General features: G+C 39.3%; 2 protein-coding genes across 2 annotated transcripts in view; both read right to left on the bottom strand.

Moving 5' to 3' along the window:
• The window catches only part of LOC115657626 (maltase-glucoamylase, intestinal-like), a 59,491-nt gene extending 44,841 nt beyond the window's left edge, over positions 1 to 14,650 (bottom strand). The window contains 17 exon segments of the mRNA XM_030575681.1: positions 96 to 220; positions 1,164 to 1,220; positions 1,331 to 1,415; positions 1,873 to 2,021; positions 2,541 to 2,657; positions 2,752 to 2,786; positions 3,947 to 4,080; positions 4,933 to 5,071; positions 5,752 to 5,836; positions 7,737 to 7,871; positions 10,120 to 10,182; positions 10,619 to 10,729; positions 10,866 to 10,994; positions 12,843 to 12,968; positions 13,074 to 13,186; positions 13,296 to 13,392; positions 14,603 to 14,650. Coding sequence (XP_030431541.1) covers positions 96 to 220; positions 1,164 to 1,220; positions 1,331 to 1,415; positions 1,873 to 2,021; positions 2,541 to 2,657; positions 2,752 to 2,786; positions 3,947 to 4,080; positions 4,933 to 5,071; positions 5,752 to 5,836; positions 7,737 to 7,871; positions 10,120 to 10,182; positions 10,619 to 10,729; positions 10,866 to 10,994; positions 12,843 to 12,968; positions 13,074 to 13,186; positions 13,296 to 13,392; positions 14,603 to 14,650 — 1,748 coding nt within the window.
• Positions 14,651 to 15,445: 795 nt separating this feature from the next.
• LOC115657624 (maltase-glucoamylase, intestinal-like) overlaps positions 15,446 to 22,343 on the bottom strand; it is a 181,572-nt gene continuing 174,674 nt past the window's right edge. Inside the window, exons 74-75 of the mRNA XM_030575679.1 lie at positions 19,846 to 20,000; positions 15,446 to 15,635 (exon numbers count right to left, since the gene is read on the bottom strand). Coding sequence (XP_030431539.1) covers positions 15,446 to 15,635; positions 19,846 to 20,000 — 345 coding nt within the window. The remainder of the gene's footprint in view (positions 15,636 to 19,845; positions 20,001 to 22,343) is intronic.

Below are 22,343 nucleotides of genomic sequence, written 5' to 3'. Positions count from 1 at the left end.
AGACAATTGTTAAGATTGGGTAGAAGATTAGTATTATTTTTCAAAAATTACTGTCAAATTGTTTTAAAGGAAACACTCCAATTTATTTCTTTTACCTTTGATTGGTATTAAGACCAGGTTTTTGCCAGGGGATGATGTAACCGCCCCGGATATGAAGATTGATATGCTCAAGAGGTGCTGGCAATGTCTGGAATTGTCCCCTTACTTCAAGAGATTTTCCCTAGAAGAGATTTTTTTTTTCTTGAGTCGGAAGGCATAAAAAATTGTGTTGAATGCAATTTTGCTTACAAATGTACAAGTAGTGATGCACATACGCATAATTTTATACAATTAACTCACAGAAACATTAACTGAAATCCATAAATATGGCCATTTCCAAATCCATCTGTGATGCAATATTAATAAACTGTGCTATAGCTTTAAGTAAATATTTGGTTCATGTGCTACATCATAAGGAGCGCTATACTTTGGCTACAAGTTGGTTTTGCTTTCTTTGGTTTTTTTCTTTGTTTTTATAACTTTTCTGGTGCCTCAACTGCAAAATATTCACACTTCAGGGATGACAATTCAGCCACAGGACAAAGAGGAGGTACGCTTTGTGTCTGATATGCCAGATGCATGAGCTAGCTGTTATCATGCAATGTGCATACATGAACACGTCTCATTGTCTCGATGCTAGTTAATTAGGCAAAGTAATGAAGAAACTCAGAATAAAATGATTTGTTAACCAGGGAAAACCAGACAGTCACTCCGAAACACCTCTGCTTCTCTGTATACTGGCATTTCCATATATTCAGCAGTTCCATTTTAAAATGGTGACAGCAGAACTGGTTGCATGCCAAAACAAAACTTTATTTGATGAATCACAGTTTTCTATTAAAAATGGCAACTACTGACAAATAATATTTGATCAGTCCTATCAGATCACAATTATTTGACCCTTTCCTAAGTTTTGGGTGCTCATTTAGAGTTTAGGATCTTTTAAAAATAACTGGACTATAATATTACGGCCTGACCATGCAAGCTGCTGAGTGCATTCTGAGAGGCATTGATGTCAATGGGAATTAAAGGTGCACAGTATCTCGAAGGAAGTGCTCAGCACCTTCTAGGATCCAATTCTTTAAAAACGTCTATTGTATAGAGAACACTCTTAAGTTGCTTACCGTGTAATAATCATACCAGCGTGTACTGGGTATATAAGCATTCACTTCTGTAGCTCCCTGAAATGTGAAAGCACACTTATAATAAGAATTAAAACTTAAATCAATGTTTATATACATTTCCTTTTAAAAGTTCATTCCATAAAGAACATAAATCTGGAAATTCTTACTTCATCCAATACAGGGCTAATCAGCAGTGCTGGGCCCCACAAAAACTGTTTGTATACATCCCACGTATTTTTGTCTTCCACAAACCTAAAAGAATGAAAACATTGTCAATCATGGCTTAATCTTTTCAGTCTTATTTTTAATTCTGAGCACATACTCAGGTTAATGCCGCCAATCAGTTCCACTTGCCATACAGAAGTGAAACACCACCATTTTTCTATGTGGTTAAAGTTACTGATGTGCCATTGAAAGAGCACCATAAGCTGGACAAGCTCTCTTTTTTCAGCTCAGGCTACCTAGATTGCACTTCCCTACAGGAAGGGACAGATTGCCTGCTTTTGTATCCCCGATTAGTCAGAGGTGGGGAAGGGCCAGTCAGAAGAGAGAAGGACAAAGGATTATGGAAAGGGGTATACCCATAGTCTCATATAGGTCATAGGGAAAAAGCGTAGATGAGGTTTATGAATGGGCAAAGACTGAACTCCTGCTTCATAACACTTCAGTCATTGTGTATCAATGTTGCTGTCAAACACTTAATACTTACTCGAAAAGCAGAGGACGTGTTACAGTGCTACCAAGAACATGGGATTCATGCATTAAAGTGTAGAGATAAGGTAATAGCGTGTATCTTGTATTGAGTATATCTCTGGAAATATTTTCAAACTTTTCATCAAAGGAAACAGGATCTTGTCTCTAAAAATAAAGATAAAACAGGGTTACTATTTGTCTTGTAAAATATCACTTGTATCCACCTTTCTGCCATTGGGAAATGCATGTGGGCATCCAATAGAAGAATTTGACTTTATTGACTCAAATTCAAACAAAAAATTTTAGGCAATTAGAAACCGGCACATTTAGAGAACTCCAATAAACTGAAAGTATAGCATGCATCTTTGTGGGTCCAAATCAAGTCCAAATAAAGCTGGTTGTAGTAGCTGCCATGCTGGCTTCCTGGGAAGTGAAGTCCGCTCCCTTCCAAACAGCCAAACGGCAGGCATCATACTGTGGTAATGGACACTGTAATTTAGGTTCTGATCCAAGCCCCAATGAAGTCAATGGGATTGTTTCCATTGATTTCCATGGATGCTCAATCAGGACCTAGTTTAGGGTTCTCGTTATTACAGAGCACTACCTTGGGAAGGAACTGCAGCTAATGCTATTGGAATTGACTAATCTCAGTGCCATATAAGTTACAGAGAACCATCAACTCACCTGAGTTCCTATCACATTATGATTTCTAGAATAAGTGTAAAATGATCCAAGCTGCATCCACCGGGCACACATTTCATATGTTGTATCATTGAAGAAGCCACAGATATCTGCTCCAATCTAAAAGCATTTAAAAGGTAATTCGATCTAAATACTGTAGATTACTAGAATGGTATAAAAACCTTTACAATAGGAATTTAAACTAATAACTTACATAGGATATTCCAAAGAGGCCAAACTCCATTATACCTGCCAAAAAATCCAAAAAAATAAATAAGACAAACTTTTCACTTGCATCTTTCTCTGTCAGGCCAAATGAGGAGGGATTCTTAGCAGGGGAAGTGGGATTCACTACAGACAGGGATACTGCCTTGGTCCCACTTTCCCATGATATAAAAATTTAAAATGCCACAGTTCCAGTTTCTTGCTGTGATATCATCCAAACTTACTCTATCACTGAGAGTTGCTTTTCTTGGTAGTTTGTACGACAACCCAACATAAACCTCAGCCTAAGCCCTTATAGCTTGAATGGTTCTAGGGTTTTCCCTATAGGTCTTATCCCTCTTTGTTTCTAGATCCATATACCTGAGAAATCTCCATAGACTGGAGTTTACATTCCTACACTGAAGCTAATCAGACACATAATACAACCTTACAGTCATTCAGCAAAAATACCGTTGACTCTTTATGCATGGTTCAATCACCCAGTTTCTGCATGACTCAATTAAGAGTTCTGCATCCCCATTCAAGCTCCAAGGATTTGTCCCTCTCTTACTGAAACTCTCTCATCTCCCAATACAAAACCACCTATCAATTTTCCCATGTCAGTCAGCATCTGGAGACTAGCCAGTGTCCCACTGGTTACGTAGTGGTTTTCCAAATGATGATTTTGTACTATACGGCATAGAACCGGGTGCTGTATGTCACAGGAAATGTGACTTCCTGTAGATCTGTGGCAAGCTCATGCAGTTGATCTTCGTTAATCACCTCTCTGAATGCCCTTTGATCTTTTGGTCATGCTAATTTGGAGATTCTTGATAGTTCAACTCCTTACGTTGTACCTTCATTAGTGTGTTTTTCAATATGTGTAGCATTAACTGAAAAGCCAGTCTTAGCTGTCTTACTCTATCTGACAAAGAGATGTTTAATTCTGTTTAAAACAATAGCTCAGGTTGGATATAACTTCACATGTTTAAAGGTTGCATCAGTGTGGAGAGATGTTCTACATTGGGCAATCCTAAGAAGTTCATTCAGGCTTCAGGGCTACTCCCTACATTGAAAATAGTGATAACATCAGAAATAGCTTTAAAAACAAAATTAACTCCTAGTGCAGTCATTGTGCTTCAGCAGACTTTTTTCCTTTGTGATGTTTAAAGCTTGAGGGCATTAAAATAAGTTACTCCTCCTACCAATAATAGATTTTTCAAGCTGGTCCCATCTTGCATAGTTATCACCAAGCCAGTGACCTGCCCATCGTCCACTAGAGGGATATGTTGATCGGGTGATAACAATTCCACGTTCCCCTGTGGCATTGCGTACAGCACTAATATCAAAAATACAAAGAGAAGCGCATTAGATGTGGCAACCAAAGAAAAAACTCTCTCCTATAAAATACCTGATTAGGAGACATCAAATGGAGAGACCACATTTCTATGGAAAATGTAATTCTTAGCTTCTGAGGCCCTGATTTATAACCATGTATGCACATGTTTAACTTTACTGCAAATAGAATTAAGAAGAATTAGTCACATGAGAAAAGTTACTTATGTGCATAAAGGTTTACAGGATGAGGACCTAAATCAGAACTACTTGCCAGTGGGGAGAAAGTTGGGGCTGCTGCCTTTACAGCCAGCATCAGAGTTCTCCAGAACAAACCTGTGAAGTGCTCAGCCCTTCTCAGGGAGCACAAGGATACAGACTGTCCTGGGACTTAGTGAAAAAAGGGGAAAACTACTTGCATTCCCACATCTTGCACATTCTGGCCCTTAATATTTTTCACACTAAATTAATATTTTATAAATCTTATATTGTTGTTGTATTATGTACTACACAGTGAAATGATAACAGGACTAATCACTTGCACTTCTGTAGTATTTTTTTTATCTGAGGTTCTCAAAGAGCTTTGCAAGTTAGAGTTATACAAACGTCAAAAGTTTCATATGTTGGTATGAATTAGATCAATTCTCTCTTCCAAGAACACAAACAGGAGAGGCAATTTAATTATTACAGACCTGCTATATCATTGACCTGCAAAAAGAAGCTTAATTATTCCACTGAAGCTACTTCCATTGATAGCAATGGAAATTACTCAGGGTTTACATCTCAGTAATTGAGGCCACAATTTGGCTACAAAGACACTAGTTTTTTTGAGAAGAAAAAGGTGAAACTGACTTACAAGTAGGTCGGTTGTGCCTGTGACCATCCATACAGACTATGTACATCATAGTGCCTGACAGGGGTCCCATCTGGCAGGAACTGTTGACTTTCCATGCACAAGGTCACGAGATCCAGCCCTTTTTCCTTTTCTGCCAAAGCTAATGAGGAGGAGATGAAAAGTCAAACCATTAAACAGAGTGCCAACAAGAAACCAGGTAAGTCACTCACTCTTTAAACCTCCATTTTTCCTTTACTACTGCCCTCTTTCAAATGCCTGTGTCCTGATGTATTTTGGCAAGAACATTTAGGGCCATGAGTTCCCAGTAACTCTGCAACAGTAGTTCCTCAAGTAGAATGATGGCATGATGTATCCCTTGATGGTATCACTCCAATTTTTTGAGAATTTGTCTCCAAATACTATCAATGTCCAACACTCTTGTATACTAATTCATGGCCACAAAATTATTACAATCTGGATAGAAGCATCTACCCACTATCACTGTCCTCACTACAAAAGTGCTATTTTAGTATGTGGAATCAGGACCTTAGATTTTTAACTACAGCCCCAAAGTATATCACAGGAAGTAATCTTAAATAAAAGATTATTGTTGATAGTTACAACCCTTTCCTTGCAGCATGGATTTTAATACGAAAAATAAATTAATGCTTAATATTTTATGCAAGGTTGGACCAAAGAAACGTTCTTATTTTGGCCCACAGAGAATAATTAATAATGAAGGATCTAATTTACAAATCTTTTCTGCTGGGTGGCACACGATATGATTTAATAACAATCTGTGTGATAATAAGAATGCAAAGTACAGATAAGATTCCTTACGTGGCATATAAGGTGGGTTGTTTAGAAGTGGTTCTCTGCAGCCATCAACTGCTCCATTAATAAAGCTTGCTGGTTCATTCATGTCCTGGGGTTTTTTTTTTGTTTTTTTTTTAAAGAAAAGAACACAAATATTCAGTATCTTTGCCCTGAACCAATGTCAACTCAGATAGTCAATGAACTAAAGTTTCCTAAATGTGCCATCTACTTGTAAACGAGGGAGCAAATATACACACAGATTGAATACAAATGGAAAATTCATCAGAACCCTTTTGCTGACAAACGCTGTGCTGTTACAAATGTTATTTCATTTCCTCACTAGCTGTTGGCCTCCTCAAGCTCTGACTGAATTAATTAGGGTGCTCCCCAAAACTTGCATTTTATTTCCATACACTAAAGGCCCCTGCTTCTCAGGCTCCCTGGCTGAGAAGCTATGGACGTGGCTGTACAGCTCCCTATGGAGTACATCTGTGTCATTTCTGAATCAGCATGGGGAAGAGAGGAAATCACTACACAAGGCAGAGGGGTGCACTCTTTAAGCCTAGAAGCTGCTTGTGTTTCATGTTTCTCACACATCTCGAATTCTATTATCCATATGCACACTGACTAGCACCATATGCCCAATGAAATGTCCCCACAGGTCACTGCAATCTGAACTCTGTGCTTGTCTTCACCAGTAAAGCATTTTACTACTCAATAGGCTCCACTTTGCATATTTTACTCGAGCCATACAAAATGCTACCCCTTAATTTGTTTTATATGAACTAACAGACAGACATTTGTGCTGGATTCAGAAACACAGACTAGAACAGTAAAAGATTTTTTTCAATGCTTGTCAAAGTATAGTATCATGATATTGATGGTGTTCATCCGAATTGGCACATCATTATTGTAGTGTATTAATAAGCACAGAAATCTCTGTCTTGACATATTTCTTTAGAAGATGGATACAGAGTTACATTTTCTGTAAATGGAAGCCATGCATATTGCAATCTCTTGAGGCTGAGATTTTCAAAGGACTCTAGGGAATTTAGACATATTTTCTAATAAAACTAGCGTGTATCATAATCCCCTAGACTACTTTGAAACTCAACCCAAACATTTCATATATTAGCCATTAGATAAAACATACTGCAGGAACACAGATTTTCTTAATAGAAGGTTATCCCTCATGGTAATAATATATTAACCCAGTTATTTTACACTGAATGGCAACAATTATTTAGAAAACAAGCTGATCTTTTGCAGTGATTTTGGGAGGAGTTGTTAAGAGAACATTATTTGTCAAAACAATGTTGACTGATATGGCACATTTGGTGAATGTGGATATAGATTGTACACTCATCACATCTACAGATATTCCATGAATTATCTATGTGGCTTACATTGTTGCATTTTAGGCAATTTCATACCTTGAAATTTAACTTTTCCACAGGGACGAACGTGCACTAATAGTGATGGGATGAAGATTACACAGTGCCCAATTAAACAATAACTCACTGAAGTCAATTTGGTTTTACCCCAACTGTTTTGAGCACTAAATTGACTCACAAAGATTACACAACTGGGAAAAACCTTTGCAGGGGCAGGCATTAGATTACTCTTCTAGAACTAGTGCTCTGATTTCCCTTCCTGCTAACTTGCGTTTCATCCACAGTTGTTTATACTGGCTCACCACAAAGTCAGAGCCGATCCTTGAACTCCCACAGAAAGCAGAATGTAATGTGGCCGTCAGGTACAGAGTCCCCCAACATATAGCATTAAACAAATGCATCATGTTTGAAGTGATTGGTGAGGCTAACCCTCAGGTTTCGTCATTGTAGGCTCAGCCATTGAGATGAAGAAGCAGTCAACATGGTATTAAAGATAATGAATACTTAGTAGCATAAAAGTTGCTGAAACCTTCTTAGAATAGTAAGAATTTTGTGAAACCGGTAACAAATGTCCTACAAGGTGTATTACTAAACAAAGAGAAGGCATGCACTTACAGTCCACAGGCCATCAAATTTTACACTCTTCGCTGGATCATTTGGATTAGTGTGGAATTCTACTATTTCCCTTTGCCACCACTGTGCTGTAGAATTGCGGAAGAAATCTGGGAAAGCTGCATAAGCTCTGTACAGCTAAAATAGTAACAGGCAATATAGGAAAAGAGACACAGGTTTGGATATGCTTCAACAACCTAAACAAATTAAACCACTGGCTAAGATTGTAATTAAATTACAGAAATCTATTGTTAATATGAACCTACAGTGGTATGAAACTCAATCCTAAAACTCATATTTTTTGTTAACTGTTCAAGTAAACATGTCTCCGACTAAAGCAAATAGTCTCAGGTAAATAAAGCATTAGACTAAACGTATAACCCAAATGATAAAGAGACAGTAAAAGCACCAAAAGAATGCCACAATGGCTAAACAGCAGAGTAAGAGAGGCCATTAGAGGCAAAAAGGCATCCTTTAATATTTAGGAGTCAAATTCAAGTGAGAAAAACAGGCAGAAGAACTAACTCTGGCAAGTTTATTATGAGAGTATCATAAGGCAAACCATGAAAGAATTTGAGAAGCAACTTGTTCAAGACATAAAAACTAACAGTAAGATTTTGTAAGTACATCAGAGGCAGGAAGCCTGCCATTCAGACAGTGGGGCCATTGGATGAAAAAGGTGTTAAGGGATCACTCAAGGAAGACAAGGCTCTTGTAGAGTAACTAAATGAACTATTTGCATCAGTTTTCACTGCAGAGGAGGTGGGGGAGATGCCCACAATAAAGCTATTCTTTTGGGGCAATAAATCTGGATAAAGATAATTTGGAGGGCGGGGGGAAGAGTCTTGTAAAAGTAAGCCATGCCTCACCATTCCCTTAGAATTCTTAAAGGGGCTCAGCAAGCATATGGATAACGGTGATCCAGTCAATATAGTGTACTTGGATTTTCAGAAAGCCTTTGACACGGTCCCTCCCCAAAAGGCTTTTAAGCAAACTAAATAGTCATGGGATAAGAGAGAAGGTTGTCTCATGGACCAATAAGGGATTGGTTTAGATGGATCAGCAGTCTGACCCACTATGCCAGGTCCTATGTTCTATGACTCTTAAGAAGAGTTTGAACCATTCACTTCTCCCAGGACTCAATTCTTAATATAGTACTGACTTGTAAACCAGTACTACACATAACCTATCACAAAGAAGGCAGATGTAGAAGGCCCGAGACAACTTTAGGGCCCGATTCCATATATTGGTTTCAGGGGAATTTGATTCTGCTCAAGATTCTTAAGTTTCTTGCTGGTGCCTCGCCACACTAGTAGGTCAGGCCTGAACACCTTGTATCTGTGGGATTGCTGTAAGGTAATAGGGACAGAAGTTGAAATGCTGTCTCATTGGCTATGTGTTCACTGGAGTAGAAGGTACAATTTCCAGCTCGGGTAGACAGAACAGCAGCAGCTCTGATTGAGCTAGTGTCATAAAAATAGAAGCAGAGCTACCACGGTGAAAGCCGCAGAAGTGCCTAGCAGATCTGATCCCATCTGTGACCCTAGGGATGTACGTAGGCTGCTCGCTCCTCCCAGTACTTGTGCTGATGTGGCTACACTTTGATTTTTAGTCTATGTGTACTTAATCTGGAAATTACATCTCCTAGCTCTAGCGCACACATATTCTAAGCCATTGGTTTCAGTGGAGTCAGGATTTTACTCTATGTTTCTATAAGATTTTTTCCAGCATTAGTACTATTGAGAGAAACAAAATCTAAATGAATGGAGTGAGAGGAACACTCGGGATTACCTCATATGAATGGCTGCGGGGGTTTAATAGTCAACAATGTGTGTGATTAGCAATAGTGTTCGTTAACAATTCTACCGCTGTTCAACGCTCTCAATTTTGTAAGATTTCATTATCCAACTCTTTTTTTATTACATGAAGTGTAGGTTTAGGATGATTAGTTTATAAAATACATTTTATAACTATTGTTTATTATTTACAGTTTGTTTTACAGCCTTACAGACCAACTGGGAACATGGTTTTATCAGTGTACATATAGAGTGCTAGACAGTCCCTGCCCTGAAGATCTTACAGTTTAAGTCCATAAGACAAAGGGTGGGATGAAGGATACAACACAAAAGCAAAGGGACTTTTTGAAATATTATATTAGTTCCATGATTTTTCCCCTATTAAAATAAAATAAAAAATCTGTGGTGTGTGGGTGTGCGAGAAGGGATTAGCGAACTGGAAAGCCAAAGAAAGGGAGATCATTCACAGAAGGGAAGGAGAGAAGAGGGACAGGGGAAGGAAGGACGAAAAGTAGAGTCGGTTGAGGTGGAGAGACTATGAGAGAGAGGGGGCTGAAGGGAAGATTAGTGGAAGAGTTAAGCGTACATACCTTGATCTGTGTTTCTAAATCTGCAGACTCATTAACTATTACATTAGGATAATCTGGCCAAACCTAAAGAGAACGGAGGGAAGAAAAGAAATTAAGCTACACTGAATTGATTTTTATGTAGCTTGCGAGACCTCCTACAGCTTTTAAAATATATTCTTTGCAGGTCACAGTGTACTCTCAACTGTCAAGAAAATGTTACATGTTTTACAGTGTACGTACATTTAGCAATGTACAAAATAAATTCCTTCTCTGCACATTCACATCTTTCCCCTAAGAAAAGATAAATAGCTGAAGATCATTGTTATAGTGATCACACTACAGTCTAAACCATCTCACTATTACCTCTCCCAGAGTGACCACAGACACCCTAAACAAGACGGGTGGCGGGCAAAGCCATAAGAAAGTCCTCAATTAAAAACAAATACAATTTATTCAGAACAGTCATTTTTGCCTTTGAAATCCACTCCTCATTGTTAAACTGTAGCTCTCACAATAGTACCTTTGCCCAGACAATCTCAGGGCTGTTAGGCCACTTGATGAAGACATCATCCTGCACACCTCTTGTGAATGGTGGATAAGCATTTGTCTCATTGCCAGAGATAGGTGGGTCCTAAAATACAGAGACAATCCACTTTTACAGTTATTTTAAGAAAGCAAATATGTACATTTTTAATTCATTCAGTGAATTAGGGTATTTCACTATCTAGAAGTATACTAAGTGAAGAAAAAAGTACCAAACTACTGACCAGAATAGCGATAAATCTCATTCCTTCTTCTTTTATTCGATTAATCAGAGCAGGAAGTCCTGCAAAGTTTGGGCTGAGAGTAAAGTCTAACTTCCGCTCCATGTAATCAATGTCTGTATACTGTACATCCTGCAATAAGTGAACACAAGACACAAAAAACCTTAGAAATTAGTTTAGAAGTCAAAGGCATAACTAACTTTAAGAAAGTCTGATTCAGACCGGATTAGCTTCAGAATGTTCAAATGCTATCATCTGGGATTCTTATTTTTTTATGAATTAGTTTTCCTGACTGGAAGAAAAGTGCTGGCTTTAACAAAAGTAAAAGGGCAAAATATTGTATTTTAAAGCAAAGACATTGGGCTAGATTCATCAGTATGTACTATATATTCATCCATACTATACATTTAGTGCATTTGCACCAGGAAGAAGTTGGCTCAAAATATTTTGAGAGAGGTACAATTTAAGATTTGAAGGAAGCATCGTTTTCTATTAACATATTTTTACAATGTTCTTCTATAGCAGCTAATAAAGTTAAGTAAAGAGATATATAAATTGCGGCTCTATATCATGCAGGGAGAATGCCATGAAAACAGAATGGTACAGTAACATTGTGACATGGTGGAAAAATTGTATGGTCCTTTATCTTAAGCAGTAGTTTATGCTGTTAATTCCTGAGATCAAGAATTCAATCTTGATCGATCTTGGTGGCGAGGGTTAGCTTAGTGGTTTGAGCACTGGTCTGCTAAACCCAGGGTTGTGAGCCCTATCCTTGAGGGGATTACTTAGGAATCTGAGGCAAAAATCAGTACTTGGCCCTGCTAGTGAAGGCAAGGGGCTGGACTCGATGACCTTTCAAGGTCTCTTCCAGTTCTAGGAGATAGGTATAGCTCCAAACTGACCAGGGTTGTTGTTACAAGTCAGGGCTATACATAAATAGAGATGAACTGCTGTAGCCCTCTGACACCTGGGATAAAACTTCCTTGCCCCAGAAGAAGTGTATAAACCATGCTAACATCAGTAGCTATTTATCTGACTATAGGCCTTATCTGCTCTTGGACAATATGATGTGTTCTTAACTCACGTTATCTAATTCAGGTTAACTAATACTAGATAAACTCGGAGTGAAGACAGGGCAGCTTGTAGTTTCCACACATTAGGTGGAAGTAAACTACTAGAAACCAACAGAATGTAAATGGAGTCAAGAACACACAATGTGTTTTTTTAAAAAGATGCATCCCCTAGTGATCACATATAGAGGTTTATGAGTTTGCTACTCTCTAAGATAATGTGCTTCGTCCTTTAATTCAAAAAGTAGAGGCTCGTGCTTTTAGATCCAGAGACGTGGGTTCCATCCTTGCAGACTACTTGAAAAAGCGTATCATTACAAATGGTGGCCCGTATCGGGATATGACCTACTGTGGACTTCATCCAACTTCTGCTCTTACACAAAACCTTAACAGTAATCTTAGCAATGTTAACGAAGAATAATTTTCCAAATAAACCTACTCTGTGACAGCCAGATGCATGGATACAAGGAATATGAGGCTACTATTAAGGTTCTGCATGAGGACAAAATATAGATGAAGTTAGAGAATGTTTTGCTCCTCAGAATCTATAGGAGATGGAAGTGAATGCCTTATGTTATGTAGGACAATCTTATCAACACTGTTACAACACTGTAGGTGATGCGAAGGTGATAAGGAATGATGCAGACTTTTCCCGTAACTTCTTTCATTCTTTCCAGGTTGAGTAGCACGAGTTGGTCCTCATAGGACTAAATTTTGTTTTTGTTTGGTGTAATGATAATATCATCTGTGAAGAGGGCATAAATGGGCTTAAAGCATACAAAGAATACCGTTTCAGTACAGTATGCGGTTTCATTTCTATAAATTATTTCTCATTTCTTTTTCCCTAGAGAACAAATCTGTGATTAGAGAATTCAAATAACATCACTAATTATAACTGCAAACAACATACATAAGGTATCCGAGCTGCCTTCATTGCCTCATAGAGGTCAGAGACTTCGGTGTCATTTTGGTATCCATAACGGCATAACTGGAATCCCAAAGACCAGTATGGTGGCATGACCGGTCGTCCAATCAGCTAACAACAATAAAATTGGGGGGAAGAAAACATTTAATCCTGGTAATATGGAAAACAGGACAAAAATACAATTGATTGTAGAACTTTCAACATAATTTATCCTACTGCAGTGTATTCCTGAACAACCAACTCCGGCGTTGGGCCCAACACCATGTAAAAGTCCAGAATTCCTCCAATAGTGCGATACGTCAGAGCAGGGGTTGGCTGGAATGTGACATCTGCAAATGCAGAGCATACATTCAGGAAGCAAGTAGTTGAATAAACCATTGTTATGAGAAAGTGCACAATAGAGGAAACTAGTTCTGAAAGTTTTTCTTTCTTTTTTACCCATTGCATTACTGGTAAGCAAGAGGACTCCATGAGCATTTCCATCATTTTCCAGGCCCATGTAAAAGGGATGGAAACCATAGGAATTGAGTTTGTACTGCAAAAAGAAGAAAAAAATTATGGTTTCACTTTGGAGGTCAACACAATTTGTGAAAGAAGCAAAGAATCCTGTGGCACCTCATAGACTAACAGACAAGGTGCCACAGGATTCTTTGCCCCTTTTACAGATCCAGACTAACACGGCTACCCCTCTGATACTTGACATAATTTGTGGACATTCTACTGGCAAGTAAACAGTCTAATATTCCTAAATGATTACTGATAAATCCACTCTACTAAAATAACTTTCCCACCATTTTCATCTTTTAGGCACTTTTCTTGTATTGCACTGGTATATTCAACTGGCCTTTTGACATTTTTTTTTGTTTTATACAAAAAGTTCTCAAGGTGTGATTGTAAAGGTCACGAGAGTACAGCTATGTAAATAGAAGACAGCAAGGTATTTAATGACTAGACTGATGAAGCAGCATCTAAAGGAGAGAAACATGTAACAGTCTATAACATGATCCACCCATGGATTTTCCTATCACACATGTTTAACAATGACAGCTCAGCACTTTACAACAAGAAAACCAATGATTATGGAGCACTCATTTTCAAGGGTCAAGTCATGTAGTTTGCTACTCCACTGAACTTTCATCTCAGCAGTTTCACAGAATTCCTTCACAAATATTTCTCCATACTGTGGCTTGCTGGAATACTTGTTGTGATTGCTCCCACTGCAATGTGATGTGTGTAACATGAACGTACAGTTCTCATTACTGAACCACTTTTCATAAAAACACAAGTCAGGGTGAGTCAGTGATCAGTCTTAGGTCATTTTACATATGTGTATATATAGAAGTGACTATTTACATTTGAGGTCCCAGATAGACCCACTTCCTTCTCTTTCTCTTGGCAGGCAGAAGCCCTACCTAGGCATACTACTTCATCTTCTCAGGGAGTGGGACCAGCTTGGGCAGCAGCCCCAGACTATGAACTTGGAAAACTGGACATTTTTTGAACCCTCTTAAGCCGGAAAAGATCACCCACGATTACGTCGAAGTCCTCCAGCATTTAGTTACATTTATAGGAGCAGCCTGAAAGTGATACGAGGCTGGTTCCATCTGAGCTAATGCCTGCCCTGCTCACAGGGAGATGTGACAATTGCATTTTCCTTGCTCCCTTCTTCTTCCTGCTGACGTCTTGGTGCCTCAGGATGGCCCGCGTAGTGGGGGGATGTTGGGCTTGCATGGCCTGGTACTAACCCGTCTCACTCTTGGAGGTGGAACCGTTGTGCTTATGTTCCTCGCCATTTCTGTCCCAACTTCACCTGCGGGGGTTGATGTGTGCTTTCAGAATTGCTGGGCACTCTCCCGTAATTCCCATTAAAGTCAACGAGAGCTCTCAGCATCCAGCATCGCAGGAAACCTGGCCAATATATATTTTAACTATGTGTGTGAGAGTGATTGTCTATGGGTTGCTCTCCCTCTCCCTGTCCTCTTTACACTAGCCACATTTGAAAAGTGGATAAAACTGCTGCCAAGACATGTCTCTATGAAATATTAAAACCACAGTATTTCAGGCTAGAAGTGGATTTCACAAAGTGGCCTTCAACAAAATCATCACACCTTGAAAAGTTAATAAAAGTTAAGTTTCCAGAACTTGGGAAGGAGGAGAGAAAACTGGCAAAAAGTATGGTCTAAAATAGTTCTCCAGCTCTGCTCAGTTCTTGTAGACCCCATCATAGACCATAGAAACATAGGAATTGACACAACAGATAAGATCAGTCGCCCATATAGCCTGCTATCCCATCTCCAGATGTGGTAAATATTAAGATGCTTCACAGAAAAGTGCAATTATTCCAAAATGGAATAACCTGTTTTAAGAGAGGTTTTTTTCCAAACCCCAGGTTACCTGATAGGACCTTAACTGTTAATAAACTTTGTTTTGGTTTGTTGTAATGATTATGATATCTGTAACCAGGGCATATCATACACCGGTGTTACTGTCTGCGTTGTTTTAAAACAAAATATACTATCACCACCCTGGAAAATATCTCTAAGTTATGTGTACCAAGAACATAGTAGCTGCTTAGAAAAGAATCTAATTCAAATTTTATCTCTACTTACACCAGGGGACTGGTCTTTGGTGAACATTCCCCAGGTCTGCCAGTTCATATCACGTCGAAATGTAGTGTGTTCAGTTTCACCAAAGCCGTAGACATACTGTGATGGCAGACGAGTAGAAATCTGAATGAACATGTCGCTAAAAGTGAAGCCAGGTACCTGAGAATCCCAACTGAAACAGAATGAGAATTATCCCATTATCATCAGTAAAGAGCTGGAAAGATACACATATAATAGTTGCTGAGAATTTTGAAAGTTACCGAGAATATTTGGGGTAGTAGTCATGCAATTGCTTTTCTTAATGAAGTACAGGTTGACTGTTTAATCTGCTAGAAGACTATCTGTGTCAGAGTGTAAGGAAGTTGGGTATTATTGAATACACTCTGGAATTTAGATAAAATGAACACTAAATACCTATTAAAAAGTTTCTTAGAACTGAAGGAAACTCTAATTAATCTATATATTAATTTCAATTTCAGTGATGTTTTTAAACCCAGTGTATTGCATGCTTAGTAATGGTGACATATGGGGAAACAAAGGAGATGTTAGAGAGGCTGATGATTAAGGTCTGAATGATTTGTGAAGTCAAGGCTGAAGACAGTTTTGTTGGTTTGGATAAGCACCTGAACTTTCAAACACAAATCAAACTGCGAAAATTTTGGGTCTCTTGTGTAATTTGTGCTTTTACTCAGGAGAAAAAGTTTTCATAGATTCAGAAGATTCCAAAGTCAGAAAAAAACATTGAGATAATCTAGTCTGACCTCCTGTATAATACAGGCCATAGAACTTGCCCAAAATAATGCCTAGGGCATCTGTTTTAGAGAACCATGCAATCTTAGTTTAAAAATTGTCAATGATGGAGAATCCACCACGACCCTTGGTAAGTTGTCCCAATGGTAAATTACCCTCACTGTCAAATATCTATGCCTTACTTCCCAGTCTGAATTTGTCTAGCTTCAACCGTCAGCAATTAATTGTGTTATATCTTTCTCTTCTAGTTCGAACAGCCCATTATACCTATTTGTTCCTTATGTAGATATATACAGATTGCAATCAAGTCACCCCTTGGCCTTCTCTTTGTTAAGCTAAACAGATGGAGCTCTTTGAGTCTATCACTATACGGTGTGTTCTCTATTCGTTTAAATCATTCATGTGGCTCTTCTCTGAACCCTCTCCAGTTTAACAAAATCCTTCTTGAATTGTGGGCACCAGAACTCGACACAGTATTCCAGCAGCAGTCGTACCGGTACAAATATAGAAATAAAATAAATAACTCTTTGCTCCTAGGCAAGAGCCTCTCCTTTATGCATCCCAGAAATGCATTAGCTCTTGTAGCCAGAGCATCACACTGAGAAGTCCTATTCAGCTGATTTCCCACCATGACCCCAAATCTGTTTCAGAGTCACTGCTTCCTAGGATAGAATCTTGTATCATGTAAGTATGGACTTTGTTCTTTGGTCCTAGATATATACATTTACATTTATCCATTTTATAATGTCCATTTGCTTAAGCTCGGTTTACCAGATCAGGAATCTGTCCTCTTCAATATTTAACAATCCCCCAATTTTTGTAGCATCTGCAAACTTTGTCAGTGACAATTTTGTGGGTTTTTTTTTAAGAGTCATTGATAAAAACATGAAACAGCATTGTGAATATAAGCATTCTGCTCAAAGTGTATATTCGCCACATTCAATCAAATCAAAGATGTATTCCTGCAGTACCACTTGTGGCACACGCACCCCTGCCTTCCTCATTCAAGGAGCCAATGGCTTTAAAGGAGCTTGACCACTGCCTCCCTCTCCATTCCTTCATACCACTGTCCAACTAATACACTAAATAGTGGGGAAGGGTCGTGGAACATGTATGTGCACAACACAACAGGAAGAAGGATAGTTACTGTATAGGTAGGTAACCATTTCTTCTCTTCCAAGTGATTGTTCACAAATGTCACCTGCAGTAGAATGTCTTTGGATCACTTGAAGAGAGATTGCAACAGTGACTGGCCAATGCTGGCACCGTCTCAGAAAGCTTGAGTGATAGCCCAGTGACCGGAAGAGGTATATGCTAGTGAACATGTTGCTGCCTTGCATATATCCATGTATGTTACTCAAGAAGACTCAGGAAGTGGAATGAACCTTTGTGGAATGGGCCATTATCCTCGGAGGGAGAGCAATCTTTGCTAGATAATAGCAGTTTGATGCAGTCAGAAATCCAATGAGATAGATACAGTTCTCTAACCAGCTGCCCTGCACTCCTACAAAGTGTATAGGAGATAATCTAAAATAATGTTCAAAGTATGAAGCCTCTCTTTGGCTTTACGAGAGTGAGCCTTTGGAAAAAAACACCGGCAGATGAATGACCTGACTGAGGTGGAACTTCAAACATAAACAAGGTGTGGCCAAAAAGAAACTTTGTTTTTGTGAAATGTCTTTAAGGGGGGCTTGGCTAACAGTGCTTGAAGCTCAGACTCCCTTTTGGCAGATGGTACCTGACTGCTACCAGAAATGCTGTTTTCATTGATAGCAACAAATTATAAGATTTAAAATATAGCAGGTAATCTAATATATGGGTAATATCTAATATATGTGTAATCTCTCTATTACTTGGTAACAACCAGTGAGACTCAGTCCACTGAGAACCTTTTCCATTTCATTGATAAGTGGCTCTTCCTGCTTTGCACACCAGCATGGCTTGGACATCCTAAGAGCAAACACTTTCCTTACTGCCAGTCATTCAAATAAGGACATATCTGAACGCCTAAATGTTGAAGATGAACTGCTACTACTGCCATACATTTGGTAAACACCCTCAGGGCATGTGTTAGGCTGAAGGGCAGCACCATGTCCTGGTAGTGCATATTGCCTACCATGAACTAGAAATTCATGTGGCAATACATCCTAGCCACAGAAAGTATGTATGTATCCTGCAGTTGGAGGCAGCGTACTAATTCCACCTTCAAGGAAGGGAGAACAGATGATTGGGGAATCATTCTGTTCTTCATTTCCTTGGTTAATCTGTTAAACTTTCTTACATCTTGAATCTAGGAATCTACATTTCTCTTCCAAAATAGGCTTTGGAGCCATGGCACCCAGAGAGACACTCTTTGTAGAGGAAAGCTCTGCTCTCTCGTGGTCAGGGCCGGGCTCTTAAGAGGGACATGTTGTCTTTTCAGGAAGAATAACTTTAAGACAGGAATTCCTTTGTTTCTTCATCCTCGTGGGGAAAGAGGTACAGATAGGACATTTGTTCCCCACTTGTCCCTCTCCTACACAAATTAGGCAACATTTGAAACTCTCAGTGACAGCTGTGCATGTGGAACACAGATGTTTTGGCTTTTTTTTGCCATGCAAAAATTCCCCGGATTTAAACCATCAGCTAACTAACTAACTTGTCACTATACGAAGTGAACTGTAAGTATGTACAAATCAGAAAATCTCTGTCACAGATGGCTAACTGAGGCTCAAGAGCGACAGGGAACTCTCACTGTCCAGCTCTCACCACAGATGGTGCAAAGGAACTGAGAGGGAGGGGGGCAGCCATGTCCCTTTTATGGCCTCAGGTCCATGCACGAGAAGGGCAGGAGCACACATACTGACTAGCGGTACTGCTGGCAGAAGTCTTGTACTCAAGTGCATTGGGTGCACATACACCTGCAGTGGAATGTACACGAGCACACCTGCAGTGGAATGTACACGAGCATGACCAGTCACTCAAAGGAGAATGTTTAGTTATCTTCATTTTGTTTAAGCCACAGCTCCAACATCAGTGGGATAGCCTCTCTTTAAGCTAGGTATCAGCTCAGAATCAGCATCTGTAAATCACATTCTTTTTGTTCTCAATTTGATCAGAGAATGAGTTTGATAATTTGCAACAGATTTAGTTCTAAGTGAGAATTAATTGCTCTGAAAGCTCTTGAGGATGTAATAATGTTCCCTCTAAGGATATGTCTACATTAGAGCTGGAGGGGTAATTTCCAGATCACACAGACATACCTGTGCTAGTTCTCATCGAGCCAGCATGTTAAAACTACGAGTGTAGCAGCAGCGATGCTAGCAACAGGATAGGTTAGCTACATACCTAGTGTTTCATATGGGATTGTACTCAAGGCCACCAGCCTGTCCCACATTTATAGGTGCCACAGATACACTTCTATTTTTTGTTTACATTTCCAACTCCAATGGAGAAATATGCTAAAATAATAAATAGGTCTTGCTGAAACATATCAAGTTAATTAATTTAACATCAAGTACTTTTCACCAGTAACACCATGGCAGCTTAGCAAAATGCAGCCTATTCAAATCTAAGCCAGTATTTAGGGATTTCCACCAAATATATAGGTTAAAATAAAGATGTCATCTATAGCAAACCAAGTTTTCACTTACATAATTGTTCCAGTGCGTTTGCGCTGAATCTGAATACCAAATGGATTGTTCTTAATGGTCACTTCATAGAGTCGACCTGCTTCTGTACTTGTTGGAGTACTAGGGAGGAATAGTGGTACTGGAACTTCATATCTCTTATTGTTGGCATCATAAATCTGTGAAAAGAAAGGCAGTAGTCTTGAAAGTGTAATACATAAGACCTATTTCTTGCGACTGTTTTTTTTTTTAAAGTTCTCTTTAGTCAAAGAGCGATAAAAATTGTGTGTGTGTGTGGTCATGTTCAAGAATGTAAGTTAACATCATAGGGGAAGTAACATCAAACATTATAGTTGTGGTCCCTGTACTGAACAACAAACAGGACCTAATTCTGTGGCTATTTTTTCCTGGATTTTGTGGCAATGCGTGGCCGCTTCATTTACATATGAAAAACACAATCAACCAGCACAATAGCCTTTGTCTTGTTTATTTTGATGTTAAATTCCGTTTATTTACGCTGTCTCTACATTTTTAGTTTTCAATATGCCAGAAAATTTCTGCACTAGCCTTAAATAAGTGCATTGTAGAAGATGTCAGGGGCCAGTCTGAAGGTTTTGGCTCCTAGGTATTGGACAGTTGGAGGATGGAGGAAGTGGGAGGTAGCTTTTGATTTTGGAATAAAGCATATTAGCAGGACATTTCTGCTAAAATAATCACTGATAGTTAATTATCACCTTAAGATTTCAGGCTTAACTCACTAAGAGTATTAGGGCAGTGTAAGAGATAGACCTCTATAGAGATTATTAATTATTATTAGTAAAGGTATTCTAATTAATTCTTATAATATTGGTTTATTACAATTTGCCTTCTCTGTTAACTGAATATTGAAAGGTACTTACAATTATTTTTATGCCCATCATGCTTGGAAAATGCAATAATATCTGCTTATATTTTGGTTACATATGTTATTAAATGAAATGTAAGGCTAATTCCAGGAGGCTTCTGCTTCCTGTAAACTAGTGACTCACTCCCAAAATGTCAAAACTGATACCACTCTTGGCCATAAAACATCCAAACATCTGTTATATAAGCTCTGACATGCCGCTTTTATAACTTATATATTGCTTCAACTGTTTCTACTATTATCTTTTATGCTATATGTTGAATATACATTTGTATATAACTGATAATTATTGTAATTGTTTACATAGAATTAAGCTAGTAGAATGTTCAGCCAAGGAAGACGATGCCGCACAAGTGGTTGAATTGTGAAAAGTAAGTGGCTGCAGACTCCTTGCTCAAGCTCTTGTACACCTTACATAACGTACTGGAGTCCACTCTCAATCCCTGTCTCCTTTACAAAGAAAACAAATAGGAGCCATCTCTGAGGCACCTTATGAGGGTTACAGCTTTGGAGGCTGATTTTTCACGGCTTGAACTGGTTCCTCATCAATTATTACCTCAGTGCTTCAATAAAACCCTGCACATCTATGTTCATCATTTGTGTTTGTTGAAACTTAGGTAGCTCAACTGACACGCTGAGCTTTCTGTAAAAAAGAGATCATAGAGGGGAAAAAACCCAAAGAGGTGAGAATAAGCACTTTGGAACCTCACACCACTTCTAATATTCAATATGTCAGACATGGGACACAATGTGATGTGACATTACATATGGAATAGGTCTAATTGCTCAGTCATCAGTGTGTCATGCTACTGCAACAGCATGAAACAAAAGCAGTGCTTTCCACTTATTTGCACAGCAAGCCATCTTCAGCAGTTTGGAGAAAAGGTGATCACTCTCTTTGAATGACAAAACAAAATATAATGAAATAGTCTCCAGAACAGTGGCTCTCAACAAAGTAAGTGTACCCCTGGGCGTACACAGAGGTCTTCCAGGTGGGACATCAACTTTTCTAGATATTTGCCGAGTTTTACAACAGGCCACATAAAAAGCATTAACCAAATCAGTACAAAATAAAATTTCATACAAACAATGACATTTATACTGCTCTATATACTGTACACTGAAATGTAAGTACACCTCTACCCTGATAGAATGCGACCCGTTGGAATGCGGGTTCACATACAACACAGTAAAGATCTGACATGTTGCTCTGAGCAGCGTGTTAAGGGTGTCGGGGCAGGCCAGGGCTTAGGGGTTTCATAAGGGGCAGAGGGTCTCAGCGGTGGTCAAGGGTTCCCCCCACCCACAGGGCCTGTGGGCAGGAGCTATGGGAGGGCACTTTTGGGGGCCCCATAGCCCCAGAGTGGCCCAGGAGATTAGCGGGGTGCCGGAAGCAGACCGCTCTGCTTCTCTTGCTCCAGCCCCAACCATGTCGCTAGGGGGAGGGAGCTTGGGGGAAGGGTTCCCCCCTCGCCTCACCAGCAACAGCGGAAGCGAAGCAGCCCAGCCCCAGACCACTCCACTCCACTCGCTCCCAGCCGCAGTGCTCCGCTTCCAGCCACAGCTGGGTATAAGGGGCATCCTTTCCCCAACCTCCCTGCACTCACCTGTAGTGGGA

The sequence above is a fragment of the Gopherus evgoodei genome, chromosome 9, assembly GCF_007399415.2.
Source record: "Gopherus evgoodei ecotype Sinaloan lineage chromosome 9, rGopEvg1_v1.p, whole genome shotgun sequence".
NCBI lineage: Eukaryota > Metazoa > Chordata > Testudines > Testudinidae > Gopherus > Gopherus evgoodei.
This window is presented reverse-complemented; position numbering and strand designations above follow the sequence as displayed.